General features: G+C 43.4%; 4 protein-coding genes and 1 long non-coding RNA gene across 5 annotated transcripts; 1 reads left to right on the top strand and 4 right to left on the bottom strand.

Annotated features, from left to right (window-relative positions):
* Positions 1-1,897: 1,897 nt before the first annotated feature.
* Positions 1,898-5,770, bottom strand: mapk12a (mitogen-activated protein kinase 12a). The gene is made up of 12 exons (XM_057051398.1): positions 5,309-5,770; positions 4,438-4,567; positions 4,268-4,326; positions 4,052-4,163; positions 3,948-3,977; positions 3,546-3,593; positions 3,346-3,460; positions 3,196-3,267; positions 3,028-3,107; positions 2,872-2,950; positions 2,617-2,790; positions 1,898-2,522 (listed from the first exon to the last, which is right to left on the bottom strand). Exons 1-12 carry the CDS (start codon positions 5,425-5,427, stop codon positions 2,455-2,457), a joined length of 1,086 nt encoding a protein of 361 aa, XP_056907378.1. The 5' UTR covers positions 5,428-5,770; the 3' UTR covers positions 1,898-2,454.
* Positions 5,345-8,712, top strand: LOC130535942 (uncharacterized). Its single transcript, XR_008953239.1, has 2 exons — positions 5,345-5,626; positions 5,766-8,712. It is a non-coding gene; the product is annotated as an uncharacterized LOC130535942 (long non-coding RNA).
* On the bottom strand, positions 6,055-10,641 carry selenoo1 (selenoprotein O1). Its single transcript, XM_057051397.1, has 9 exons — positions 10,004-10,641; positions 9,540-9,743; positions 9,294-9,471; positions 8,971-9,101; positions 8,246-8,523; positions 7,997-8,165; positions 7,376-7,561; positions 7,010-7,166; positions 6,055-6,894 (listed from the first exon to the last, which is right to left on the bottom strand). Exons 1-9 carry the CDS (start codon positions 10,543-10,545, stop codon positions 6,667-6,669), a joined length of 2,073 nt encoding a protein of 690 aa, XP_056907377.1. The 5' UTR covers positions 10,546-10,641; the 3' UTR covers positions 6,055-6,666.
* Positions 10,642-10,902: 261 nt separating this feature from the next.
* trabd (TraB domain containing) lies at positions 10,903-16,861 on the bottom strand. Its single transcript, XM_057051366.1, has 10 exons — positions 16,765-16,861; positions 16,251-16,284; positions 15,940-15,994; positions 15,432-15,598; positions 14,804-14,944; positions 14,444-14,554; positions 14,005-14,144; positions 13,637-13,809; positions 13,082-13,178; positions 10,903-12,967 (listed from the first exon to the last, which is right to left on the bottom strand). The coding sequence occupies exons 2-10, from the start codon at positions 16,272-16,274 to the stop codon at positions 12,796-12,798; spliced, it is 1,080 nt and encodes a 359-aa protein (XP_056907346.1). The 5' UTR covers positions 16,275-16,284; positions 16,765-16,861; the 3' UTR covers positions 10,903-12,795.
* A 23-nt stretch (positions 16,862-16,884) lies between these two features.
* panx2 (pannexin 2) lies at positions 16,885-23,714 on the bottom strand. Its single transcript, XM_057051364.1, has 6 exons — positions 23,581-23,714; positions 21,726-22,404; positions 19,941-21,046; positions 19,648-19,783; positions 19,364-19,549; positions 16,885-18,892 (listed from the first exon to the last, which is right to left on the bottom strand). The coding sequence occupies exons 2-6, from the start codon at positions 21,952-21,954 to the stop codon at positions 18,579-18,581; spliced, it is 1,971 nt and encodes a 656-aa protein (XP_056907344.1). The 5' UTR covers positions 21,955-22,404; positions 23,581-23,714; the 3' UTR covers positions 16,885-18,578.
* Between the last annotated feature and the right edge of the window lie 648 nt (positions 23,715-24,362).

Genomic DNA, 24,362 nt, shown 5'->3' with positions numbered 1-24,362 from the left:
AACCCAATTTCTGCACCCCCCCCCCCCCCCCCCGGTGTTTCCGTCCGGTGCATGTCACTAAGATCCAGCCGTAGATCGCAACTCAGACACGTGCGCAAAGAGAACATGATGGAAACGAAGGGCAACGTGACTCTCTTCACTGGGACAGCTTGACCTCCACAGCCAAATGAACTCTGCCCCCCCTCCAGCACCACATATGCACAAATAAAAAGAGGCTCCTTCGTTAAACACAGGCATTCTTTCAATAAAGCAAACAAACAGGAAGCTTGGGAAAAGATTAAGCAACGTTTCCTGTTGAAATTTAAGACATTCCCCATTTCTGCTCTCATCCCGACAGATTTAATTCTCTTCATTTTAAGTGAACAAAGTCCGAGTGATTTATCAATACCACTGACCATTGCGCCTGCAAGTCAGACTCCAGTCACTTTACCGGTGCTAAGAGCCTTCAGCATTGTTTATTTGATCTCAAGCAGCTGATTTTGAACTTGGACGCTCACTGAAATGGACAATTGAGGCAAACATTAAATGGCGTCAGGCTCATTGCTGTACAAAAGATCCATCTTTTGCCCAGAGAGCCAAAATGTAAGTTTGAGTATGACAGCATCAACTCTTCCTATCAGTTATTGCTGATATTCTACTTTAAGACAGAAGAATGACCTGGGTCAGACCAGTGTCCTCCCTCTGGAGCCCATCATTCTGCATGTGTAAGTGTGTGTGTGTGTGCATGCCAGCCGTATCTGTGTGGTCTATACACATGGACTCCGACGTCTGTGTGTGTGAGTGTGTGTGTCAGAAAATATGCTGCTTGAATCCAACACACTCTGAAAATAAACCACAGGGTCAGAAAACAAGCCAATAAGAGGAGTCTTTCATAACTGCGGCACACTGAAGTTGCGAGGTTACGAAAAAAAAAGTTCCCTTCGGCTTTCCTGTCTGCAGTGGGAGCAGAACTGGCTGACACTGGAGGACACACCGAGGACAAGACAGGCACGCAAAGTTGGGTTTGAGAAACCCAGGAAGGAAGCTCTTCCTCAGGAGGGAACAGTCACCCCCCGAGAGTCAAGGATCTGCAGGTCACTTGAGACGAGTCTGTTAAATTCAACACTGGCTAATGGGGAATACATGTGGAGGAATGAGCAGAATCTGAAGGCAAACAGCCATTTTTCAGGAATGTGTAAACACTTGTTAGCTCAACTCGAAGTCAGCGGTACGACTGGAAAAAAGAAAGTGTTTATCGCTCTTAATTGTGCAATAAATCACTGCAGAAGAATGAAGCTGCTGCTGGCATCTCATTAAAAAATCATTATTACATAATGGCGTTTCGCTGTATCACTGGACTCGGACGCGTCTGAAGGTTAAAATTTCTCCGAATGTGTTTTTAAAATAAAATAAAATAAAAAAAAATTAAAAAAAATAATAATAATAATCCTCTGGCGTTTAGGTGCTGCCACCTAGTGTTAGTACGCGTGAATATCACAAATAAAAATATTAAAACAATCGTAATAACGTAACAAAAAACGCATTTTCTATGCGTACGTTCTATGTATTACAATTTGGCCTGTAAAATTACTTTAACGGCACTCGGTAAGTGCTGCATTCTGGGAATTGTAATCTCCAGGGTGTGTTTGCTTGAACAAACGCAAAGACAGATGTTGAATGAAGATGTTCTGGTTTCACAGCCGACACGAAACTGAAGATAACGTGGCTTACTTTGCTCATTCTCTTTGTTTATTGCTGAGCTCAGCAACTTTTTTGTATTGTCTTAAAAGCTGTCGAACAAATCCGTGTAATACACTTGTTGAAATTCAAATATTCTCTAGCACAGCCTGTATTTCATGCATTATCTATCATGAGGGAAAAGCTTAACATGAGTGGGGGGAAAAAAGCATCAACAGGATTTTTTAGGGAAAAAAAACATTTAATGTTTAAAATGTCATGTTTTGTTGTAAATGAGTACAGGAAGGTGTGCGGTCATCCTCCTAAGATATGATTTTTATGTTCAGCAATAATTTTGCTTTGACATTAACTTAAGGCCACTGGGAGGAATCATAAGAGCAGACCAGACATGTGAACACCCCCTTCAACACGTGCACACACACACACTCTACAATCAGCGTGGGGAAAGAACATGTTGGAACACTTTGATTTACAGTCATCCCTAAAATGTTGTTTAGTGCTGAATCGGCCATTAAAATGTGCTTTTCCAACATTTATGGGATTAGGAGCTCAGATGGAAATGTTTATGATTCCGCTGAAATCATTTCTTGATTCTGTTGAATGAACTTATTCATAAAATTTTGTTTCTCCCCAAAGATCATACCTGTGCCAGCATCGCAATGCCAACGAAGGGAGGGATTAAATCCACAATCGAAGAGTTTAGCTTCTCGATCTGAGTGGTTTTTTCCCCCCAGTCCACTTTATAAAACTGCATCTTGCTGCCCGCGGACGGCTGCTTTAGAGCGGCGTTTCTTTGGATTCGGACACAACAGGCTTGAAGGTTAAGATCTCTGTGAATGTGTGACCTGAACAACAAAGAGAACAACAATCATTAAGTCTCATCTTGAGTGTTTTGCTGCTGCTTGTGACCTTTTCTACACCCTCGCGCGCCGTCCTTACGTTTCCACTGGCTCAGAGGCAGGTCAGCGTTGTCTAGCGAGTGGTCGTACAGCTGTGCTTCCGTCTCTTCCTCTGGTTCTCTAAACTCGGTGAAGTAAGGCAGAGCGAGGGCCTCTGCAGCTGTGGCCCTGCTCTCCGGGTCCAGCAGCAACATGCGGTCCAGCACGGACACAGCTGCGGAACCAAGACAAGCGAGTCAAAGGCTGCTGACGGACCTAAAATACATCTTAAATGATGTTCTGATGAGCTTCTGACCTTGGGGGTTTGTAGTGGAAAACACTTTCTGGAGGTCTTTCTTCTCAACTTTTGGAAGACCTTTGATGTAGCGTCTCGCCTACAGATTAATTTAGAACAAATCAAACAGGAATTTCTTCCAGTTCCCTTATGGTGTTTATTTTCCCAACAACTCACATCCTCAGAATCCAGTTTGGTAACAAATTCTTGAGTGGGTGTTCCTGTAATCTTCATGATCTCATTTAATTGATCCAAGTCTTAATGCCCGGGGGTCAAGGGTCACATGTGATTAGACCTTTGCAGAGCATAAAAGCTTCAACTATTTCTGCTGAGGGTAAAGGATACGATCGCTGCCTTTGAAAACAGGTTTTCCCTGCAGCATCTCTGCCATGATGCAGCCCACAGACCAAATATCCACTTAAAAAAGAAAAAGGTGTATTTGTCTTCACAGAGATGAAGAAGACAGTGGAGGCTGCTAAGTGAGCTGCTCCTTACCCGTCTGTGTGTAATGCATCCAGCTCAGGATGACCTCGGGGGCTCTGTACCAACGCGTGACCACGTAACCGGTCATCTCGCTGTCTGCCTGCCGTGCCAAACCAAAGTCCAAGATCTAAAGGGAAGCACTGTGGGTTACGTATGCACGGATGGGTTTACAGATTTTTGAACAAAATGTGGATGCAGGTTTTCTTGGTTACCTTTAGCTCACAGTCTTGGTTGATGGCTAAATTTCCTGGTTTAAGGTCCTGCAAAAATTGATATGAAAAAAAGAGGAAATCTATGAAGCAAAAGGGGATGTAGTGAAACAGGAAGAAGAATAAATTTATCATACACCTAAATCTGCAAAAATGATCTTCCTACCTACAATTGCACAAACTGTATTCTGTTATTTAGGTATTTTCCTTTTTACATAGTCAGTAATAGACTTTCGATGTTTCTTTATACAATTACAACAGGTATTATTTGTAATGATTCCTTAAACATTTGATTTTTACTTGTCAGTTGCCCCAAAGCTACTGTTCGAAATCAGTTAACAGGCTACAGAAATATAGTCAAATGTGCTTTGTGCACTGCACAAGTAAACATAAAAATCAACTCACCCTGTGAATTATACCAGCAGAATGAATATACTGTATAAAAAAAACAAAAAGCTTTTTAAACAACAGAACCATGTGGCAATTAAATGGTATATAACGCTAAATACCTTAAGGCCTTTAAGCATTTGATAAACTAAATACTGAATCTTTTCTTCTGACAGCCTCTGTATCTTCATCAACTTCCCCAGGTCTGTGCCCATGAACGGCATCACTAGATAACTTCAGGAAAAACAAAATAAAACGTTCATTAAGAAACATTCGTTTTCATTTAAGACTGTGGGCTAATAGTGCCCCCCAGTGGCAAATGCATACATTGCACTTACAAGTCATTGAACGCGTCCAGGGAGAGGTCAGCGGTGAAGACATCTAACAGGCCAATCACCTGGAGACAGGAAGAAGGCAGCACACATCCTGTATTTACCTCTTACCATAAAGATCCCGCACGTTAAATATGCCTTTAGGCTGGTATTTGAATCTGATGTCTCCAGCTCACGTTTTCATGTTTCATGTGCTTGAGGAGCCTCAGCTCTCTGTAGGCCCGCTTGGCAAAGAGCTCCGACTGGAACGGTCTGTAGAGTTTCTTAATGGCCACTTTGGATCCGGTTCGGTTGTCCACTGCTGAGCTGAAGGCAAGAACAAACGACATGAACCTCCGTCCACGAAACCCGGGCTAATGAGATCAACGCCTTCACCTTCTCAACACCGAGGGCTTATCCTCAGATCAGAGCTTTACCTTATCAATACCTCGCCCCAAACACCAACATCATCCAACTTAGTTTGGCGATATTTCACTCCGACACGAATTTCTAAATTTATGTTATAATGACTGAAAATGACCTTTGAAACTTTAATGAAAGCATAAATACTCAAGTCATTTGCGTTGAAAGAAGCAAACACACTCGTAATTGAGCTTGAGTGACGTCCTTCCAATATACAACACGTCTATGTGAATTAATACACGACACGCACGCACGCACGCACGGATCCGGTTGTAGTCCACCTCCAGTTGTACTGAAGTGAAGCGTCTTCACACACTATTAATCATTGACCACAGGGACTAGAGTCTGCGTGGAAAACTGCTTATTTTTCTCCATAAACTTGCAGGTGCGCGCACACATTCCCCCCAGGATCACCCACCCCAACCTCGTCCTTCTAAAGAAAATGCAGAAAGCGACAGGAATGTTGCAGCCAAGGTGTCGGCGCGGCTGTCTCCATCATATAAGGAAGTAAAAGCAGCGTGTGTTCGGAGCAGTGCGCCCACTCTTTTGTTCGGCTGCGTGTGTGGCACCATCTGTCCGGTCGAGCTCTTTGTTCTACCCCACACGGACCAGCGATCCACATCCATCCACGCTCTTGTCACTTACCAGACCGTCCCGTACGCGCCGGTCCCCACCTGCCGAAGGTCTCGGTACCGCTCCGGCACTTCCCATTTGGTTTTGTTGATATCCTGACGGTAGTAACCGGGTCTGACGCGCTTTGACATGGTGGAAGTTCACAAATCGTCCCGGAGAGCCGATGGTTTGATTTGTTTCGTGGCTCCCGTCGCTACACACCCATTGTCCCAGATCCCACCTATGCGCGTACGCTCGGTGGCTGCGCAGTTAGGCTGCGTGTCAGCCGCTCAGGGCGCACCCTCAGGTCACCGAGAGCCACCCAGGAACTACACAAGACCACAATTAAAGGTGAGCAGCTGTACAAATACGAGACTGGACAGGTTGAGGACACGTATTTATATGCTGGTTGAACAACGGCCCAAAATCTCCTCGGCTGATTAAAAGAGAACCTTTGAAGATTAAATGTTCCTCGCTGTTCTTTGTGCAGGACTGAAGTAAACACAATTCCAGACTTGCTGGGACATGACTGGATCGTTCAGGCTGAGGTATGCACAAGCCTTAAAGACACTCTTCACACTAACACAACCAAGAAACAAAAGACACCAGCGAGATATAGAGTGACGCAGCCTGCCTTGGATTAGGGTTATGAAATGGTTGTAAAATTATATAACTTGAAAGAAAATAAGCTGACAGGACAATCTACATGATTGAGCAGAAGACAGATAGAAGAATGTAGGTGGAGCCGGGCCGCAGAACCATGGCGAGGACACGTCTGGCACCATCAAAATAACACTGCAGAGTGTTTATTATTATGATGATTACAGCAAGTGAAGAGTCACAAAGCTTTCATTGTCATTTTTAGAGACTGTTTTTACTGGATTAACCTCAAAGTAACTGGTATTCATTAATTCTATTTATAGAAAGATTGTTATTATGCAAATCTCATTTTCCTCTTGATTACAAACACTGGAAATAAAAAAAGGTAGATTATATTTGTCAGCTCTACATGAAGCGGTGAAGTAAACATTTCTATTTCTATTGTAGACTGGAGTAAAATATTGTGCGTGTTTTCTAACTGCGGCTTCACCTTTACTCAGAGACACAGAATGATGGAATATTTCTCTCTTGCTCACAGTCGGTTTGGACGCTGAGGCGACACCACACAGTTCAGAGTCAGACAGGTCACTGGCAGACTTGTTGTCTGAGTCGTCATTATTAGGTAGAACTCGGGGCAAGCAGGAAAAAAGCCGGGGGTCTCTAGTTTCCTGTCCTCCGCTGGCTCCCTGCCTGCAGCAGCTCACCTTCAACATGTGATGTGCACACTCAGGCCACTTCCCTGACGCTGCCTCCCAGAGACTGAAGGTCCTGCGTCATCATCAGGGAAGTAATTACGAAGATCATGTGACACATATCTCACCGGCCCAGGCCGGGGGCTTGCTGTCGTAAGAAACCGGATTTCTGGGTGTAGACGAAGATGCCATCGCTTGCTGTTGCTCTTCGCCTTCATCTCTCTCTCCCTGATTTGCAGCCTCGCCGCTGCCGCCCACCCATGCAGGAAACTCCAGGCCCGGCTGCGAACAGTACGGCTTCTCCAGAACTTTGAGGACCCGCTGGACCTGCAGTGCCGAGTGGAAGCGAATATAACCAAAGTGAAACTGGCAGTGTAGAGAGTGGAACATGAAAGAAAGAAGGAAAGAAATCCAGAAAGAAACCAACAAAGCCAACACTGACCTCAGAGAAGTCTCCATTCTCAGCGGCCTCTATTGCATTCTGGGCAATGTAGTTCCTGAGAATGACACGAGGGTTGGTGCCTTCCATCACCCTCAGCCTCTCCTCCTGCACGGCCTGTGCGTCACTTTGCCCTTCCATCTCCAGAGCCAGACGCTTCCTGCAGCCGCGATAACACAGAAACTCAAACCTGTTTCCTCTTTTTCTCTCCGTCCCCCACACTCTATCATTCGCACTTCCACTCAGCACCCTCCCAAATCCGCTCCGTGCAGGTGCTCCACCCACTACTTTTGCTCTACACAACAGTTTTTTGTCATCACCTTCCTGACATAATTCAAGATTCTGTCCTCGAATCCACCCAAATCTCACCGGTAGCGTACGATCCAGCCCCTCCAGTCCTCAGCCTGTTTGCTCTTTAGCGCCTCCTGGCTGATTTCCATCAGTTCCTTCAGTTTGCGGAGTTTTTCTAACTGCCTGGCGAGCGTCACTCTGTCTGAGATCATCTGGAACAGTGCTGGGTTGCTCTGAGCCATAGACAGAAGCATTGCCAGCTCCCTGTCAACGGCACACAAGATAGTAACAGTCATAATCTTCACCAGCAGATCAGAGAGTGCAGGATTCCAGTGCTTCAAAGGCAGAGGAGCCAGATTGTAACTGTTGCTGGCTACTTTATGGGTGATAATGTTGTGTACAAGCACACATTAAATATGCGCCGTGGCAGGAAATCACAGCAGCTTGTTTCAGCGTGCAAACAAAATACTGTGGTTTAGTCAGCATGTTCCCCTCTGCTGCTAAGTGGCTAACGCAATTAGCAGCATTATAAAACCATGGAACAAACGGCCATTAAATCCAGTATGTGTGACTCAAGGGCAGAGCAGGAGTTTTTTTGGTTTTGTTTTTTTTTAAATTGCATTATCCAAGATTAAAAAAAATTCAAACTCATCGCAGTGTTCCGGTGCAATCACACTGGTCCAACGGTGTGTGGCTCACCGGGGATCCATGGTGGGTTTGTTGGCAGCCTTGAGCTCCTCCAGAGTGGCACACTGCTTCAGCAGGAGCGCTGTGGCCTTCTTGACATGTTCCTCTTCTTCCTCACCTTCTCCCTCAATGGGGCAGGTGATCTGACTCAGGCAGCGGAAGGTGTTGGTGAAGTCAGCTCCTGCCAGCAGAACAGAAAGGGTCTGAACTCAGAGGTTGTGAACGTCAATGTGATATATGATGCGCTGACTCTAATCCCACCTGTGCTGTGCATGGTCTGCAGCAGGTCACTCATCAGGATTTCATCCTCTGGCTCTTCCTTCTTCAGCAAGCCCAGCTTGTTCCTCATGTTTTGGAGGTAGAATCCATTATACAGAGCCAGATACTCGTCCAGGACAGCCTCGGCTCGGTCTGGAGGAAGCTCTGGTGCCAGAGCCTCAGCGAGTTTCACCAGGTTCCACCTGCAGATATCTGGCTGAGCCTGGTAGGAGTACCGGCCAGAGTTGTCAGAGGCACTGCAAATGAAGTCGGGATCGAATCTGAGAGACAATGAGTGGTTTTATAAAGTCTGATGAGTGACAGAGACAAATAAAAAATGGCTGTTTAGATTTATGACATTTCAGAAGCTAGTCTTAACAGGTTGGGAGTGGTTGATATTTATATCATGTTTACTACATTGTACCATCTTTTCATGCAGAGCATCAGTAAAATTCTTTCACGTTCACTGATTTTTGTTGTTTTCCATTTGCATCTTCACAAAAACAAGCATGTGACTTCTGTGACAAGTGCCCTCACTTTTTAGCAGGCTAAGCACCCGTGACTGGTGGGACTCACAGAAAACAATGACCAACTGTAGAAAAGTGGATTCTATAAAATTGCGAGGTCATGCAAGGTCTACAGCGATTGACTCAGTTTGCAACATCACGAGAGCTCAGATTTGTGCATGTGCAGGAGCAACAGGATCACTTCTATAAGGGGTCCCTGACCTGTCCATGAATCCATACGGACCATAGTCCAGAGTAAGTCCCAGAATGCTCATGTTGTCTGTGTTCAAGACTCCATGACAGAAGCCAACACACTGCCACTGAGCCACCAGTCGGGCTGTGCGGACCATCACCTGCAGAGAGGAAGAAGGTTGGAATTAGATGACAGTTACGTTAAGTACAGGTAGAAAATATCTTAGTTTATTCTTGCTGTTAATAACAGATGAGTCCAGAGACCAAACAGCAGCCTAATAAGTTATAAGAGGATCCCGCTGTTCTTGGCACTCGAACAAGCCCATGTCCATGAGTGTCACTTGAGTTCTGACCTCTCTGAAGAAAGCCACATTCCTCTCCATCCTGTCTGGGAAATTCTGCTGGATTTCCGGGTAAAACATCTCTATGACGTAATCTATCATTTGACCACGGATCTCATCGAGCCCACAGCTGGGACCGCGGCGGCCTGTGTATTCATCAGGCGATTTGAAGATCTCAAAGGATCCAAACCTGCTCAGAGAGAGAGAATTAAATACAAACAACCCTAATTGAGGAAAGGAAAAAGCACTATTCCTTACCTCAGGAAGGTGGGAGCAATGCGGAGCACCACTGAGCATTTCTCATGGCGAGGGTGACCGCTGTAGTACACGTCTCGTACTACACTGCTATCAGAGGTCACAACTGACCCTGCCCTGGTCGTGGGAATGCCCAGAAAGAACATGGCTTCACTGCAGAGGAACTCTCTGATGCTGGATCGCAGGACTTTTCTGCCATCTGCTTGTCTATGAAGGACAGAAGAGATTTAAAAGATTATGGATTCTATATGCAGGGACAATGCTATGCTTTTATAATCATGTGCGGTGAAGTCTACAAACGTCTAAGAATTTATGGATGCAAAAAATTGTATTAACACGACTGTGATTCAATGAAAAAAACCGAAACCTGTGTAAATGTAAATATCGATACTGTTCGGTGTAGAATAATATTATTGAATTGTATTATATAGGTTTAAAACTGAACAAAGTACATATTTGAGCTGTACCTGGAATAAGGAGTTAATCCAGCTCCTTTCACCTGTATCTCCCAGCGGCTGCTCGGGTTCTCCCGCAACAATTCAGGATCTTGGTCAGGGGGAACCTTTACCTCTCCCAGGTAGCAGGCCGCTCCATCGCCTAGCTGCCCGGCGAACTGGCCGAACTGGTGTCCGCAGTAGCAATGGGCAGCTGGCTCGGATCCGGGCATAATTTTAGAGCCACTGAGATACTCTGGCCCGAGCGGGTCGTTTAGGACCTCGTCTCCGACGAGTCCCAACAACTCCAGAGCTTTATACGAAACGGCTACGAAGCGTGGTTTGGTCAAAGGCTGCGGCTTCACTCGGGAAAAACACGCTCCCTTTACCTGACGGACACCGGGGTCTTCGGAGGGGTCCAAGGGAAGTTTTTTGAGCGCAACATTGTCGAAGTTCAGTCGCTCCAGAGAGGAACGACTCACCGATATACCCATGTCGTCCATCCCGACGGTACTTAAGAGTCTGACCGTGGAAACACCGGGGAGAAAACTGCGTGACGCCCCTAAATAAGCCATCCAACTAAATCCATCCGTGCGTTTGCACCCTCTGGCGTAGTTTTTATTTTTTTATCATGCTCTCATAATCCACGGACATGCCCAGATAGGCGGTGTTACATTGTTATGGGTCCGACCAGAAACCGAAAGCGGAAACGCCGCAAGAAAAAGCCCAGTCATGCAAGGTTGTGCAATCCAATTTAGCAAGAAAGAAAGAAAGAAAGAAAGAAAGAAAGAAAGAAGAAAGAAAGAAAGAAAGAAAGAAAGAAAGAAAGAAAGAAAGAAAGAAAGAAAGAAAGAAGAAAGAAAGAAAAAGAAAGAAAGAAAGAAAGAAAGAAAGAAAGAAAGAAAGAAAGAAAGAAAGAACTTACAATTGAGGAAAATATAATTCCGCCTTTAATGTAAATTACAGAAGAAACAATTTAACTGGTTCCAACGACACAGGCTCACAATGCTGTGGGGAAAATGTTTTACAACAAAAATACATGTTTAGATGTTTACAGTTATCTTGACAGTTATCTTTAAACGTAATTGTATGTAAATAAACCATTAGAAATTAAGACTGAGTGGGAACTTATTAGTGAGGGAAAGAGAGGTGTGGCGAGAGTACCAGGTTCACAATAGCATTGAAATGGCACAATTGATTTACTCTTGTGCCTTAAGTACCGGTAATCTATTGGATTTAGAAGGCAAATGTCTTCAGTCACCAATAAAATCTTTTAAACAAATTTAGTACCTTAGATATTTTATTCTATTTAAAAATAGAATAAAATAAAAAACACGTGGAAGAGGCTGTGGGATTGTAGCCTTGTAAAGGGAAAACCGGTAAATAGCAACAGTATACAGGATTTATTAAAGAAGAACATTTCAAACATGTCATAGAGCTAGTTGCTGTAGATGCAATAAGTTCATAATGAAGAACTCAAGACAGAAATTAGTTAATCATCAAAGGCAGCAGTGATGGTAGTGTAAGGCTTTACCTCCCAACTCTGACCAATATAAGGTCAGCCACCTTTATGGTTGTGAAAACAATCCTAAACTGTTTTTTTCTTTGATATCATTACAGCCAAGTTTGCCAAATAATTTGAGGGGGAACAAAACACCTTAAATACTATATATTACAAATTTCTCCTAAAGGAAATTTAAAGCGTCAGTGATTTATCAATATATATATACATTATATATATATATATATATATATATATATATATATACATTATACAAGTATAAACAGCTGGTGCAACGATTGACAGGTTTACAATGTTTACAGCGTTTTTAGCCTGGTGCATATTTCTGTTTAAAGGGTTAGAGGTGGAACCAGTTTAAGCCAATAGGTGAGAGGGCCTCAAGGAGGTACAATCCAAAATGCTAAATTTAAAAAAAGGAATGCTTCCCCTGAGACACATAAACCTGCTGTGATCCGTATCAGACCACAAAATACAATGAAGGAGACATCTAATCTTTCAAACTGAACCTGTGACACAAGCTTAGTGGTCAATATTGAGGGAAACATTTTAATTATATGTATATATATATTAAGGATTTTTTTTAAGAAACCTATATTTCTCTTTTGGCATTAAGATGGGCAAGATAAATGTAACACAAAGTAATTGTCCCATTCAACCCAGTTGACCATTAGCCCTTACTGATGCAAAATGAGGCACTTGTCTATTGGTGTGCACTGGTCTAATACCTCTTGTATGTTTTTAAAAACAAAAAAAACGGGACTACCAGCTATTAAAAAGGGGTTTATAATAGTTACGACTGACTGCCCACCTTCTCCCAGGCTGCATGTACAGTGCAAGAGCCTCAAGTGCCAAGACCTGAAATATGCCATTTCTAAAAACCTGCAGTTGGCACAGAAGCAGAACATTTAGAGCGTCAGAAAATGTCTCCCACAAATAACCCAATCATTGCTAGTGCAGCTGATGGAAGATAATGCTTATCAATAAAAATGCCACAAGTCACTTAAAGGAATGGTAAGGGGGTATATGTAGGTATTCAAGTGTGGCTGGAATTTGTAAACATGAAATGCAGAGCCTGCACAAAATATTAAAGTACTGTCATGGCTTCTTTGGCAGCTTGGCCCTGCTATGTCTACAGGGACATCAATGCAACATGGGAGGCACTAAATCCCTCCTGAGGTCCTGAGTGGGCTGGTCAAGCCTTTTATCCAGCCTAAGATGGGCTCCTCTTTTTAAGGCCATTGGTGTTCGGTGCATCATTGAGAACTGTTGCTTTGTTTAATGGCTTGGACAAAATCGGTGGGGGTCAAGCAGGGGGTGGCTTCAGAGTTGCCAGGAAAGACTGGACTGTAGGCATAGACAGCACCACTCTGCCTATACTCCTCCCAGCACGGTAGCAGGTGTATCCCAGTATTCCAACCATGACGCCCTTAATGACAGTGCCCAACACCCAGCTCAGCCGCGAGGGGGGTGCAACGCTGAGGAAGAAGCAGACAGATACAGTTAGCATCTGTGTATTTCATTTAGTACAAAACTGTTCTCTCAGTTTCAGGCCATGCGAATAACCAGTGTCTAGTGTGGTGTCACACTACCTCATAATTTCATTAATGTCGAGATGCTTCTCCCAGTTTTTTTCAATTCCGGGGACGTGGCCAATTCCAACAACTCCAACCACCACCGCAGGCACTTCTAAAGAGCAAAAATATTTTTGGGGATCTGTGTTTATCTTCAATATTCTAATTTGAAATTGCAATTGGTAAAAAATAGAAAAGAAAACCAGAAACCTTTTAGATCTAAGACTGTAAAGGTATATGTTTACCCCTTAATATTTATCTAAAGAAAACACACAAAGAAGAAACTAGAGTGGAATAACTTAGAGAGGAAAAAGCTGAACTAGCACCCCTGTTGTCTGTAAAGTGACATTGCAGATCGATATCAAATGCCTAAAGATTTCCGTGTTCAGATCTGGTTCTATATTGATTTTAAAAAGTAATTTCTCTGGTGGTTCCAAAACCTTTCTAGCTTATCCATCTGGTAATTTTGTGAAACCCCGCATACAGATGGAAAAAAAACACAGACAAACAAATGTCAGCAAAGCTAGAACCTCCATCTTAACGGATGAAATGACAAATAACTGCTATAGTTACTCTGGGAATTATGAGGAGCCTCCACACAACGTGTAGCCTGGCGAAGCGTGTGAGTAAGGTAGATGTCTCTTTCTGCCACGATGGTCTGGTGAAGAGCAGGAAACTCGCCGATCATCTCTGACATGGTCTGTTCCAGCAGGTCCTTCTGTTTACACTTCTCTACGTCCTCTTTACTAAAAGATCACACAGTCCAGCACAGCAGTGGATGGTGGGTCAGAAATATAGAAAATGCATCGCTCTCAAGGCAGGAATGGTAAATTTCAGAATGGCATGAAGCACAGCTCTGTTCTCAAACAGCAAAGGTGTAATGATACAAATGTAAAAGGGGTGTCTTGTTACACAAAAAAGTGACTAAAATGAAAATGTACCTGATTGGGTCTGACAGGAAGCAAAGGCCCCATGCCAGGCGGGCCTTCTGCCACAGACTAAGGGCAGCAATGGCCCTTTTAAATGTCACAGGAATAGGCCTGTCACCAAGGTGAAACTTACAAAATGGCACATGCCCAGCCTACAAAAAAAAATAAAAAAGAACAAACAAGTAATCACAATTCACTTTGTTTTGACATGTGACTGTTCATTTCAGCAGATAACAGCACAGCTAAAAATCACCAATTCTATCAAACTATTCTACAACACAAAAACAGTCTTGAGCTGAGAAGTTTTACGTGATGGCCTTCACACCTTCCATAAAGCTTCTAATTCTGTTTGTGTACAAAAACCTGCTTTGATTTCCAATAAAGGAAACCCACATCTCTTTGGGAGTCGGTCTGTATTTGAAGTTTTACAGTACAACCACTGACAAGTTACCTCCTTGAAGGCCTCTCTGAACTCTCCTCCAGGGGCCATACCCAGCTGCTCTGTGATATGAGCCGAAACTTTGAGCAGGAGGATCTGCATCAGGCCAGACATCACCCCATTCTGACAGAGGATTCAGAGATATGTTCTTTAGTAATTATGACTGTAACATCTTTCTAAAAGGTCATTATGTAGGTCAATGGCATTCATAGATCATGTGGCAGAAATAATCCTTTCTCTATAACAGATTATGCTACTTATCACTTCTTAATCTTTTTTCTACCCCTGTAGAGAACACAGGAGGCTTGATGTGATTTTCAAAACACCAAATCCATTACCCCACTTGTATTTAATTCATAAAACCAGCCAAACCTGTTTGATGGCCTGCTGAACTTTCTCCAGGTTAATGTCTTTGGCTTCCTTCAGCAGAGTATTTTCATCCATCTTCAACATAGACACCCTGTACTGGCACAACTCCACTACCACCACATCTGGCTGTACGGCGCGGATTGTCTGATTGGACAGATAGCATGAGGGCAGAGGTTGGGCAATAAAAGGCAGCATGCCTGCATATCAGAGACTAAGACAGACATAAGGCAAAATGACTAGTAAGAAAAGAAAAGCCTGACAAACCCTCTTACATCTAAAAAAAAAATTATGTTCAATTTGCAATCAGAACAGACACTATGAGGGCAGTCTGTGAAATAAAATTTCAATTAAGAAGGCATTCATGGGCACAGCAGGACCAAAGAATGGTCTACGATGTGGTTTCAAATATATAACCATCCCCTGCTTTCTGATCCAGGTGGTGGTAAAAACTAGAAAAAGGCACAAGGATCCACCAGTAAAATAGATTAGTTAGTAGGCGGTTAGTAAATTAGTGCATCGCCCCATAAAGGTCTTTCATTGAGATGTTGAAACCAGATGTAAACTTGTGTGTTGGAGAAATCCATAATTGTTATTTATTCCCAAGAATTTGATTTTAATGCCATTGACTCACTGTGGCTACGTCGTTTTTGCTGCTGTCACTGAAGTGGGCAGTGCCCACCAGGTAGAGGAGGCTTCCATCAGGTGCAGCAAGACAGGTCACTGTCTCTGGGAGCTTAGGGGATGCCTGGCGCCGCTGAGCTCGCAACTGCCAAAGCAGCTCTATCGTTTCACCATCCGCTAAACAGGAACAACAGACACGGTACTGATTCAGAATAATGCTAATTAAAGTAAAATGTATGTGTACTTGAAGACTGTAAAAAACACAGTTAGTGCATTTGCAGCAAGTTTGATCTGCTCAAATAAAAATCTGCAATTACTTATGGTGCTTGTTTGCTGTGTGTAAAAAACTGCTTTCTCAAACAGAACTACGATTTGAAATCTTAAATTAAAAGACAACAAAAACATCCTCCCTAAAAACAAACAAAGCAAACTGTAAAATACAAAGGGTGTGCTCTTGCGTTTTCCTGACTGAACAGAATATAAATAATATTTTTGAAAGCTGTTCAAAAACAGTTTACAGAGTCCTGGAGGTATGGCGGGATGTTCTTCAGGGTGGTCTTTTGTTGATTCATCCTGTAAGACAGCAAATGGTGACATACATACCAAGACCAAATATATCCTAAACTAAAGATTAAGAGATTACCAGAGTCCACATCTAGCAAAGCGATTGCACACAATTAGGAAAGAAACCTCTCTGTATCAGAACAACATCTGTTGGATTTTGTTCTTTTTAACTAATTATCCATCCATTACCCCGTGAACCAGAGCAGAACATCTGGCAAAATAAAAACATCACTTCCCTAATCAACAAACCAAGTATGATACAAACCTCTGACGTGTTGGCTTGATCCATGTTTGAAGCACTGTAAAAGCACAAAATGCAGATTGAAGATATTAATTAGTACTGAACAAGGTTTCATTCACAGGGACAAACGCTGACGTAGCTTTAAATGCGCCCCAGGTTATTGACTACACGGGGCAAGTGGCGAAAGACTTCATGGCAGGAATGAACCCCCAACATAATCACGCAAATAACGAGTGACAAACGCAGCAATTTCAGCGACATGCTCGAAAGAAAATGAACATATTCTGAACAGGTTTTCAGATTATTGCGTTACTTCCAGCAATGGGACCAACTGTCAACCACCAGCCTTTACTGGCGTTTCGATTTGCTAGCAACCGGACGATAGCAGCTAACTCAAGCTAAAACTGGTTAGCAAGCACTGATAACTTTTTCACAACTATTACGTACACATTATAAGAAGTCATTTCATAGTCGGTGTTACCATTGCCAGGTTTGACATATTCAGTGATGGGTGCACTAGGTGTTAATTAAAACTTACCGGGGGAACCAGTCCGTATGTCAGCCTGCTCTTCGTTAGAACAGCAACACAGTGCTATTTGGAAGAAACTGACAGCTGCGGTGCATTGTGGGACACGTAGTAATCGAGCCTGGCCTGGCGTTTACGTAATGAAAATGTTTTTAATTCTCTTGTCAGTGTAACATTTCACAGAGTACAATCAAAGTCCTATTTTCTTTACATTTCACTACCATAAATACGGTAACATTCTCTATCTCTGTGAAAATCAGGTTTAAAAAAACATAACAAAAAACAAACCTTCATCAGCCTAGAACACACACTAGTGTCCGAAAAACCTTAAAGTGCTTATGTGTTGTGCTTCCGTTTGGCATTTGACCATAATTCATTTTAATCATCATGTGTCATGATGATTAAATTCCTTGTCAACAGACATCAGGAAGCTGTGTTCCATCACAAGTCGAGAAGTGTGCAGTTACAGTATGTCTCCGAAGAAAGAGCCTACCTGTACATTATGCAGAGGTATTTCCTCTAAAATCAGCTGTCATACCTTCTACAGTAATTGTAAAATTAATATGAAGGGACCATTGTCATGCATAAATTCTGGAGGAATTCTGTATGTTTAGTATGCTTATTTAATTAGGCACCCTGTATTTTTTTTCTGTGCTATTGTACAGGCATACATTTATAACTGACATTACAAATCTTCATTTTATTCTTTAAAGATATGTGAAACAAGGCAGAAGTGAAATAACTGATGCAAACCAAGCCAAATCCTACCCGCACCTAAATTTTCCATTGAACAACTTGGTCTTGTCACTGCATTGATGAGACAAAATTAAGTAGAGCAAAAACCCACACACTTTGGCAATTATTTTCTTCACCTTGGAGAAGTTATCATAGTGTTCAAGGAGAAAATGCCCCCATCAATACCTTCTAATGACGCAGATATAGTACCTGCTAAAGAAACCTCACAATACCACCTTCTCGGCACCAAGTCTGTATTGTACATTCTCTTCTTATATATAAGAATTTTTCTCTCTAATCACCTGTGAATACAGCGAAGACAAGCTCTGTCCGAGCTACATAATCCCTAATCAATATTGAACACCCCACAAACACTGATTTATATGTGTTCACAATATGTATACTCTTCTATCAGACAGGATGCTGTGTGCACATACATTATTGCCACAAATATAGTGATTGATTGCATATTAACTGTGCAGATCTCAACAACTGTATTGCACAAGCTACCTCTCTACTGGGCTATTGAATAAAGGTACTAAGTGCTGCCATATATACGTGGAAAAATGCATTTTCTTCAAAGCTGTATTTAGGTCCTCATTACAAAAGAGCTTTATAGTGTATGATCTTGCTTATTCATTTTGTGTTTTCTTTTTTTGAAGCTCACCTCACTCACTTTCATCACAAGCCAATGTTTGGATAGACCCCTTAAAATTCAGCTGTTAGATCCTGCATTCTAGCACCCTGTTGAATAAGATTGCTGGTTTCATTGGAGGGTGTTTAGCTGTACACAATCATCCTGAGACATGAAAGTGACATCACTTCCTACAGTAGGAGTTTGATCTACGTGATCAAAGGTACAAACTTCTATCTGATCATCTTTGAAACACTTCTTTCTGTCAGTCATATTCTATCAATAAGTACAATCATCTGATTGCATCGAACAGTCTTTGCTCTGTCCTCTGCCTTTTCCTCATCCGACAGTGTAAGAGTAGAGGTGGCTGTTGATAAGAGGTGATTGACGTGGCGGTCGTGCACAGGAGGTTGTGTCTCTAGATATAAGAATCTCGGTGGACATCTCTTTTCCTTCTTCAGCATTCCCCAGCAGCAATGAGCTCCCCAGGCCTCTCGGCCAGACTGTTGCTGCGGTTTTCCTCATCCTCTTCCTCCTCAAACAGTGTATGATGTATGCTCAGCAGCTGGTGTGTCGGGGCTATAGTCAGTGGTGGTGGCTGGCACTCAGGGTTTTGTGCTTGGGCAAGGAGATCTCTTGGTGGGGTCGAGGACTTGGGACTCAGGGCGTCCTCGCTGGAGGGAGGGTTTGGGCTTACACCATTAATATAAGTTGTGGTAGGCAGGGTCATCGTCGAAAAGGCAGTGTTGGTCGGAGAGCACACCTTCGTTTCTACAGAGGGAGACACAAACATGCACAAATTGTGATCAAACTGCTGTTTTTTTGACATGTAAAATCCTTTGGTGCATGATGTTTTAGCTGAAGAACCATGGCTTGTAGCTTTCTGGAAAAGTAACATTTAAATCAGACTACAAGACCTAAACCATGTTTTTCCACATAGCTTTATTTTGTTTCCTATAATATCATGTTATCAGCATGATTATAATACAATTACTGCTTGGCGGCTTTAAATTTGTGAAAGGAAATCTCCGAGGCGGAGACATGACCATAGTGAAAGGACAGGGCACACAGTATACTTTATTACAGCTCCAATCACTGATCTATATTTTTTACACATTATTAGTACAATAGTTGTAAAAAGTTTGACTTCTTTTTCTTTTACACCAGTCTTCACCCCTGAAAATGCTGCTATGTTAATTAAAATTTTTTCAACATTTCAACCAAATACGATGTTGAACTCACCTGTAATTGCACCAGACACATGAACAATAGTGTGGGTGTCTGGAAGATAAACAGTGGCCATGTTGTGTTCTGACGGGAGCGGTTCTGTGCTCGTGGCCTCGACTTTGGGCTTACTGATGGTCAGCATGTACGGGTGGACATCCAGAGAGAGGTTACGAGCGTGTTTTTTCTCCATTCCGCTTAGATCTGCAGTTGGACATGAAAGGTTACAGAACATTCAGCAGTGGCCTTTGCGTTTTTACAAAAATATGTGCGTAAAAAATGAAAGTCGCAGTGTTTCATACCTTTGTTTGCAGGATGTTGCGCATTTTTGCTGTCCAGAAGTGGTGCGATGAAACTGTCCGCCACTGTCTTTCGCCTGAGCTGTTTGGGTTTCTCTGGCTTGGTGTTATTTTCCAGGCGTGTCATAGTTAGTGGTTCCTTTGTAATGGAAATAAAACATTAGAATACTTTATTACTTAAACTTGAGTTAAGAGAAGATTTATATTTGTGATATTTCTAATAATGCTCACTTCCAGTTCTGGACGTTATTCTCATTGCTGATTAAAGGTTGATATGATTGTATGCCAGACCTTACCTTGAAAGGTTGTGGAAGAGGATTTGTACTTGGCATCCATTTAATCTTTTTCCTAGGTCGTTTGATGACCAGTGGCTCCCCACCCATCTCTCCCACGCCAAGTTCCATGTTGGGATCGATGGTTTGTATTCCAGAGTCCCTCACGGTGGGGGTAGAGTCATGGGTGGACTGTGCAAGTGCAGCCAACAGCTGCCTGACCACGTTGTCGTACATGAGGTCGCTCTCATTGGTGATAAAATCCAGTCGGTTGAGTGACTTTATGTGGTCTCTATTCTCGTTGCAGAACATGGCCAAGATGTTGATGTCACAGAACTGAGACTTCTGCCAGCGGCGCCTTGTTTTGATTCCAACCTTGTGCAGCTTGTCAAATACAAAGTTGGACTTGCGCACGACAAACAAGTGCAGCAAATTAAGGAGGATAATGAGATTCATGGTGCAGAGCAGAGCGATATCCACAGTGGCCATGATTCGCTGTAGCTGCACAGCCGGCAGTTTACAGTTCACCCTGAGCTTCAGTTCAGCGTAGCTGCTCACATCTGGGGGCTCGCCAAGGGCACAGGTGAACTCATCCTGCCTTTGGCGGGCATAGTAGGCGCTCAGGTAGGATATGGGGATGGAACTGAGGCAGATAATAGCCAAGTGACGTGCCAGGTACAGTTTAGCCAGAAAGTTACTTTGGCCTCGTCGCTCCAAGTATTTCTCGAACAAGTTCTGCTCTGGACTTTTCTCCTTCTCTGCATTCTCTATGATCTCCCTCCTTTCTCGCTCAGTTATCCCAGGTCCTTTAGACTGAATCTGTTTCTCGATCTTTGGTGCTCGACCCTCTGCTGCACGATGGTAGCAATTATCAATCTCTTGAAGAAGGAAATTCAGCTCTGATGTGAGCCGCGTGGATGCCATGAACTCCCACCCTAAAGCAGGGATGTACATAATTCCGGCAAACGCCAGCAGGGCATAAGGCAGGAATTTGTGTTCGAACAGCGAAGGCCAGTGGTGAGACTCCACACCAGGCAAAGCATCCCGCAGATCAGTCCAACAGTAGCCCCTGGCATACAGTGCTTGGTCTCTGGTGAAGTTGTGTGGTGTGTAACAGTATATGGATTCCTCTGAGGAACATAAAAGATACAGTCAGCCAAATAATCATCCATTCTGCTGTAACAGAACAGAGAACAACCCCGAGTTGCTTGCTCCGCTAAAGACCCAATTAAACCAATATAAACCTTTTATTGATTCGCACATAGCTGCTGGAGGCCTTTTTAGTATCAATCGTCTGTGGCAAAAACTAACCATGTTCTTCGAAGGGGAAAAGAATAAATATAGTCGTCTGTCTCAGTTGAACAGCTCCAAACTGTGCCTGACAGTTTTCTGTCTTAGCAAAAATAAAAGCGAATAAAATCCACCTCACATGTCTTTGTTATACCGTTATAAAGCTGCTGTGCATTGTGCTATTATGTTACAGCTTGAAGGTGCTGTCCATGTGCTGAATCACTTAAATATTCAGCAAAACCCAGAATATTACTGGAAACAGCCCAGTGAGTCTATACTGAAAACCATGTTTTAACATTATCTTGTCTTACTGCTCAGTCCCAGATGGTTGGAGCTGCAGTCTGCCGCAGCACTGAACTTACATCTCTCCAATTTATGTCTTTCTCTTCTTCCTGTTACCTCTCTACTGTTGTCTGCAGGATCCCAGTTTAGCCTTTGTCCTCTTTTTTTATTTTTTCAAAGAAACCGTGGAACTTTTTAATTGCCTTGTCTTAGGAACCTTGTGGTTTGACAGCTCACCTGCAAAGTTCCTCGTGAAGACAAGAGTGACCAGCAGGATGGGGATGATGACAGTCCCTATGGTAACAACCCGATCAAAGGGGAGCTCCAATTTGAGCTGCACCATGAGGCTGGCCAGCGCCCCACTCTTCTCATCCTGAGAGGAGCCGGGCAGGATCAGCTCCTTCAGCTTCTCTCCAGCGAGTAGAGCTGTGGCCATGTCTAGGTTTTGATCAAGAATGTGCTGCATCCAGAGCACAAGTGTGCACGCACACTACGACCTCCCTCTGCAGACACGTCTGGCTGTAGTTAAATGCTCCTGAAGAAGCTCCTCGGATTAGAGGAGAACCTTCTTCCAGTTTGTTTTTCTGGTCCACCTGATAGAGCTTAATGGATTATATGACCTGGTCAAATGAGAACATAGATGGACACCTGAACAAATTCAGCCCCTGTCACCAAATATGGCAAAAAGCCAGGCCATGACCCTTTCAGATGTGTCACCAAGAGGAACAAATCCAATATTCAGGAGAACACCAGTGTACTGGGTTCTCTTGCAGACATCACAGTGTTGTGCCTCATGTCTACAGCTCCTGGAATCAGTTCACAAAGTCAGAGGTGCAGATTGATAAAGGAATGGAGGCGGCTGGCTGAAGGGTTGTTACACGAGCTCGGGCCAAGAGAAGTTCACACCAATTTCTTCCTGAAATACAAATGAACACTTAGGACAATTAAAACATTTAGATTCTAAAAATAACACACATATGAGATGTAATGTCTTCACAGAGGAGTGAACATAATTTTCTCTGTGACCACTGATAACCCTGAGAGGGGAGCTAACCTTTGATTGAGTGAAAGTACATTCTCTCGATAGTACATTGAAATTAAAGAAAAAAATAATCTTTTCAGGTATTCCAAACTGAGCAGCAGGGTGTTTCAGAATGTGCCTTTGCAGTGTGTGAGTGTAGTTTATGGCGTAAACATATTTGCCTTTGCACATAGAGGCACTGTTCAAAACAGGTTAAAATCTTTGCATTTATCCCAAGGTTATGTGAATGCCCTTCAAGTGGAGAGTGAATGCATCACCATTTCCAATCTACAGTCACTGCAACCTTCACGCTATCCCCTTATTACCAAGCTGAAATCTTAGAGAAGCCAAGTCCAGTGTCTTGTCGAGGATCAATCGCTAAAGTAGGAGCAAACTTCCCATGATTGCAATTTTAGGGCTTACATGACTTTTGCTATAGTCAGGGAAGGCAGTGTTGTCTGTGGCAACTCATTCAGTTCAACAGATAATACACATCACTGTCTGGAAAGGGGAAACCCTCCGTGTTGTGCAAACAGCATCTAACTTAACAGTGAAAAGGCAGGTCTGAGTTCAGGAGATAATCTGCGTTAATTATAAATTAGATGGCGGCTGAAGTTGACTGTGACTCCAGCGACAGAGAAAACACTCAAGTGTATTCACTGTTTTGTCACTTCTGACTCATCAGTAAGTCACTGAGTACATTTCATGGAAGTGAAGAGATCATTTTGTTCCAGTTAGCTCACGTTGAGGATCTCGCCTCTGTTCTGCGGGACCAGACGGAGTGGAGTCCTCTCAGCGCCGGAGGAGCGCACCGAAAAACCAGACGCGTCAAACTGCACTGACCGTAGTGTGTGTGTGTGTGTGTGTGTGTGTGTGTGTGTGTGTGTGTGTGTGTGTGTGTGCGTGTGTGTGTGTGTGTGTGTGGCAGACAGCCTCCAAGATGCTCCGCACCCGCATCAGCCGTCTACCTGACTGCTGAGAAAAGCAAAGACTGACATCCCAAAAGCCTCACCTCAGCACCCCCGCGCACGCAGTTTATGGATTAAAATGTTATGAAATAATCCCACTCACCATGTCTCGAAGCATCTTCCGGCAAGTTAACAGTTAATCTGCAGTGCGGGCCAGCAGCTCCGGCATGTATCCGCGCACACCGGTTTGGTCCGCCTTCGCACCCTCCTCAGCCCCCAGCACCCCTCTCCTCTCCTCCCCTCTCCCCTCCCTGCCTCTGAAACAAGGGATGGTGAGATAACCCATTAAAATTTCAGGTTCATCACATCACCGCGCTATCATCCTGGTCGCAATGGCGCACGTTTATTTCAGGGAGAGCAGACGATGAAGCTGAAAAATGACGGCTTATTGCGAAAAATCTCGGGTTTTGCATTGGAAGCGTCACAGACGCAGATTAAAGTGTTTGGGGACTCAGATTTGGCTTAGATGGGAGAGTGGACCGGCAAACAGCACACACACCGTTTGATTCACCAGTCTACAACCTAACTGTGAAACACTGGCAGGCTGGATAGGTTACAGCAGCCCGTCTATCATTCTGGTTCCAACCCAGCAGAATCACGTGCAATCGGCGAATGGACGTTATCTCTGCCATTCACAAAGCCAGGGTGTGGCGAACACCCCTTATGGAAATCCAAAAATATAATATTAAGTCTCCTAAAATAACAAAGAGTAGCAAACTCGCAGCAGAATCATAGAAAACACCGAAAAGCTGCAACAACTTATATTTTGCTTCCTTTTTTTTTTACATGCCTAATTACTGAGTATGTGCAAAATATATACAGTTTAACCATCACTCTATACCTTATGATCTAAGTACGTCAATACATGCAAACTGTATATAGGGC

Source organism: Takifugu flavidus, chromosome 13 (assembly GCF_003711565.1).
Source record: "Takifugu flavidus isolate HTHZ2018 chromosome 13, ASM371156v2, whole genome shotgun sequence".
NCBI lineage: Eukaryota > Metazoa > Chordata > Actinopteri > Tetraodontiformes > Tetraodontidae > Takifugu > Takifugu flavidus.
The sequence above is the reverse complement of the archived record's forward strand: the minus strand, read 5'-3'. Positions and strand labels throughout refer to the sequence as shown.

Coding starts and splice junctions, on each gene's coding strand:
- panx2 (XM_057051364.1), bottom strand. CDS start 21,954: ATGCAGCACATTCTTGATCAAAACCTAGACATGGCCACAGCTCTACTC. Junction 21,047..21,725: donor CTTCACGAGGAACTTTGCAG/GTGAGCTGTCAA, acceptor TATGTTCCTCAG/AGGAATCCATATACTGTTAC. Junction 19,784..19,940: donor CTCTTCCACAACCTTTCAAG/GTAAGGTCTGGC, acceptor TCCATTACAAAG/GAACCACTAACTATGACACG.
- trabd (XM_057051366.1), bottom strand. CDS start 16,274: ATGGATCAAGCCAACACGTCAGAG. Junction 14,945..15,431: donor GCAAAAACGACGTAGCCACA/GTGAGTCAATGG, acceptor CTGTCCAATCAG/ACAATCCGCGCCGTACAGCC. Junction 13,810..14,004: donor TTCCTGTCAGACCCAATCAG/GTACATTTTCAT, acceptor GTGATCTTTTAG/TAAAGAGGACGTAGAGAAGT.
- mapk12a (XM_057051398.1), bottom strand. CDS start 5,427: ATGTCAAAGCGCGTCAGACCCGGTTACTACCGTCAGGATATCAACAAA. Junction 4,164..4,267: donor CTGGACGCGTTCAATGACTT/GTAAGTGCAATG, acceptor TTTTTCCTGAAG/TTATCTAGTGATGCCGTTCA. Junction 2,791..2,871: donor TTCCACTACAAACCCCCAAG/GTCAGAAGCTCA, acceptor TTGGTTCCGCAG/CTGTGTCCGTGCTGGACCGC.